General features: G+C 57.5%; 1 protein-coding gene across 1 annotated transcript in view; it reads right to left on the bottom strand.

Moving 5' to 3' along the window:
- Window positions 1-1,980: 1,980 nt before the first annotated feature.
- The window catches only part of DDR2 (discoidin domain receptor tyrosine kinase 2), an 8,509-nt gene continuing 7,853 nt past the window's right edge, over window positions 1,981-2,636 (bottom strand). The window contains exon 16 of the mRNA XM_010017863.1: window positions 1,981-2,372. Coding sequence (XP_010016165.1) covers window positions 2,235-2,372 — 138 coding nt within the window. The 3' untranslated portion in view covers window positions 1,981-2,234. The remainder of the gene's footprint in view (window positions 2,373-2,636) is intronic.

Raw genomic sequence — 2,636 nt, forward strand, 5'->3', positions numbered from 1 at the left:
TATACAGGCCGGGAGGCCGCTGGCTTGCTTGGCTGCCTGGGCACAAGCTGGCGCTCTACCCTCCCATCCTTTGCCACGGGGGACATTCTGCAGCAGAACAGAAATGCCACCATGTCACTGTTTCCTGGTGCCGTGGTGTCAGAGGCCTGGGTGCACAGGTCCTGCCGGAGATCTCAGATGTAGTCCTGCTCCTGGTGGGGCTGGTGTCCCAGCTGGAGCAGGGGACTGACACAGCAGCTCCCTGCACCTCCCCCGTGCCCCCCAGGCACCCTGACATGCTACTTATCCCTGGGGCCATGCACACTCGGTGCAGAATGCCCAGGCACAGAGCCCTAGGGCTCAGGTCAGTGGGAGCTGCAGACATGCCCCTATCTGGCCGGGTGCTCCCAGCTCCTGGCTTGCTGAGGCAGGGTTGGGAGAGGCCATGATGCACCCTGAGAAGGGAGAGGGCATCAAGGGCAGAGGCAGATGGGTACCAACTCCGTGCCATGAACAAAGCCTGCCCTCACTCCTGGTTCACCTACAGAGCACCATGCTGCCACAGGCTACACACTCAGCAGGGAGGAGACATCCTCAGCCACAGCCAGCAGGACCATGCATGGGGAGCCAGTCAGCCCCTCCGCAGAGCACAGACTCCTTGTCCCCCCTCCCAGACCCACTGTCCCACCTTGGAGGACATCTCCTGATGCTGGGGGACATCTCCTGAGATGGATGCTGAGCCTTAGACTGCCCACCCTGTCACCCAAGGAGATGGGCAACTGGTGTGGGTCAACCTGTGGCTCTTCCCAAGCTCTTCCTACACAGTGCAGCCCACGAGCCCCAGTGGCCAGGCTCCCGGGGTGCCCACAGAGGTCAAGAGCTGCCAGAAGGAAACCATGCAACCAGATTCACGTAGCAAGTGTCTCTTCAGCGGGTTTGCCCCTACGTATAGGTGCATCTACTGAATATATACATGCCTTAGCAATAGTATACTGGAAACTGTGCCACGCATGACTTGATGGTGCTGAACTAATGCATACAAAAGTACGGAGGGGTCCATGTACCCTCTAAGTACAAAGTTCCTCCTGTCCAGCCACAAGAGGGTCCAATTCTGCGGCATGGCAGGTAACCTGCTGGGGCTCCTGCTGGGTGCATGGCTCTGGCACCTGCCCAGTTTGCTCATGGAGCTGCCGGATCTGGGAGGATGGACTTGTGCCAGGCTGCTGTGGGATGCTCAGGGCAGCAGAGTCCAGCCCTGGCACTCCAGCTGAGCTGTGATCCCTGGGCCCAGAGCCATGGAGGGACGGGGTGCCCATGGCTTCATGCACATGGGCTGTTGCAGGCTTGGGCATCAGCGAAAGCTCTGCTATGTGCATTCCTCTCCTAGCAGGTGAAGACGTAGGTTAACCCTGGGAGAGAAGGACTGGTAGATTTCCCGTTGGAGGTGAAAGGTGCTTACATTCTGCTGCCAGCTGCTGCACAGCACCTGCGGGGCATCCAAAATGCATTTCATGGGCAGTTGAGCAGCTCTGGAGTGCTGTGTTTTTGATGACCTCCTCATCAAACAGCTGGGAGTAGGTGAGAGGTCGGTAAGAGGATGTCCCCTCGGCTTGGCTCATGCCAGGCAGGCAGCAAGGAGCTGGGAGTGCTGTCAGGCTTCTCTCTGTGCAACCAGGGTCTGACTGGCAGGGATGGGGCTTCCTGCCCCTCCATGTGGCATGTCCAAAGCCCAGAATACCTAGATAGTTTTTGGTTTTGCCCTATAGTTGCACAGCCTTCTGTGAGCCAGTGGCAATCCCTGGTCCTCCTCAAGCAGGTAGTAGCTGCCAGACAGTCCCTGCTCTAGCAGGCACATACCCATGTGCATCCCTTCTCCAGGCACCTGCCCCATGCATGGGCCAGCAGTTTCCACAGAGGGAAAATCCAGGTGTTGTTCCTCCCCTCCAACCAGGGGAGAGAAGCCACTCTGTCCTGGTTACTGCTAGCAAGAGCATGCTGTGTCAATAAATAACCCTCATCTTAGCTCACGTTGCTCCCAGGCTTATCTCAGCAAGCGAGTCGGAGATCCAAGTTGTCCCACGCTGTGGCTCTCCTTGCTGCCCTTGGGGTTTTCCTCTGAGGCTTCACTGTACAATGAGAACAAGACCAGCTGCCCGCGTTTTATTGCTAAGTCCAAGTGAAGTGGCTTCGGTTTGCATATGGGGCTCCTCTGGGGATGGGGTGGGATGGGGACCGGGCTGGGAGGGAGCAAAGGGTCATTCTTCGCTGGATGACTCTTGGAGGAGGCGATGGATGTCCTGGAAGGAGGGACGGTCTTTAGTGTCCCGTCTCCAGCAACTCAGCATTAGCTTATAGACTGAGTCAGGGCAAAGTGCAGGTTGGGGAAGGTAGGTCTTCAAAACAAAAAGCAAAGATGACAAAGGGAGAGAGTTACTGCCATGTAAAACAACAAGCAAACCGCTCCTGGGGAGCCCCATTTCTCCATGCACAGGGGTGGGGGGCTGTGCCTCTGTGTGTTTAGGGGGAAGGGGACCCCCAGATAGCACAGTGGGGCCTAGGGACACCTGCTCACGTCTCTCAGCCTGTAAAGGTAAGCAGGCACGCAGTGCCTTGGGCTGTGTAAAGTGCAGGATTTGCCATTCTGAGCCCTTCAGCAG

This window comes from Nestor notabilis, unplaced genomic scaffold (genome assembly GCF_000696875.1).
Source record: "Nestor notabilis isolate BGI_N333 unplaced genomic scaffold, ASM69687v1 scaffold22277, whole genome shotgun sequence".
Classification (NCBI taxonomy): domain Eukaryota; kingdom Metazoa; phylum Chordata; class Aves; order Psittaciformes; family Psittacidae; genus Nestor; species Nestor notabilis.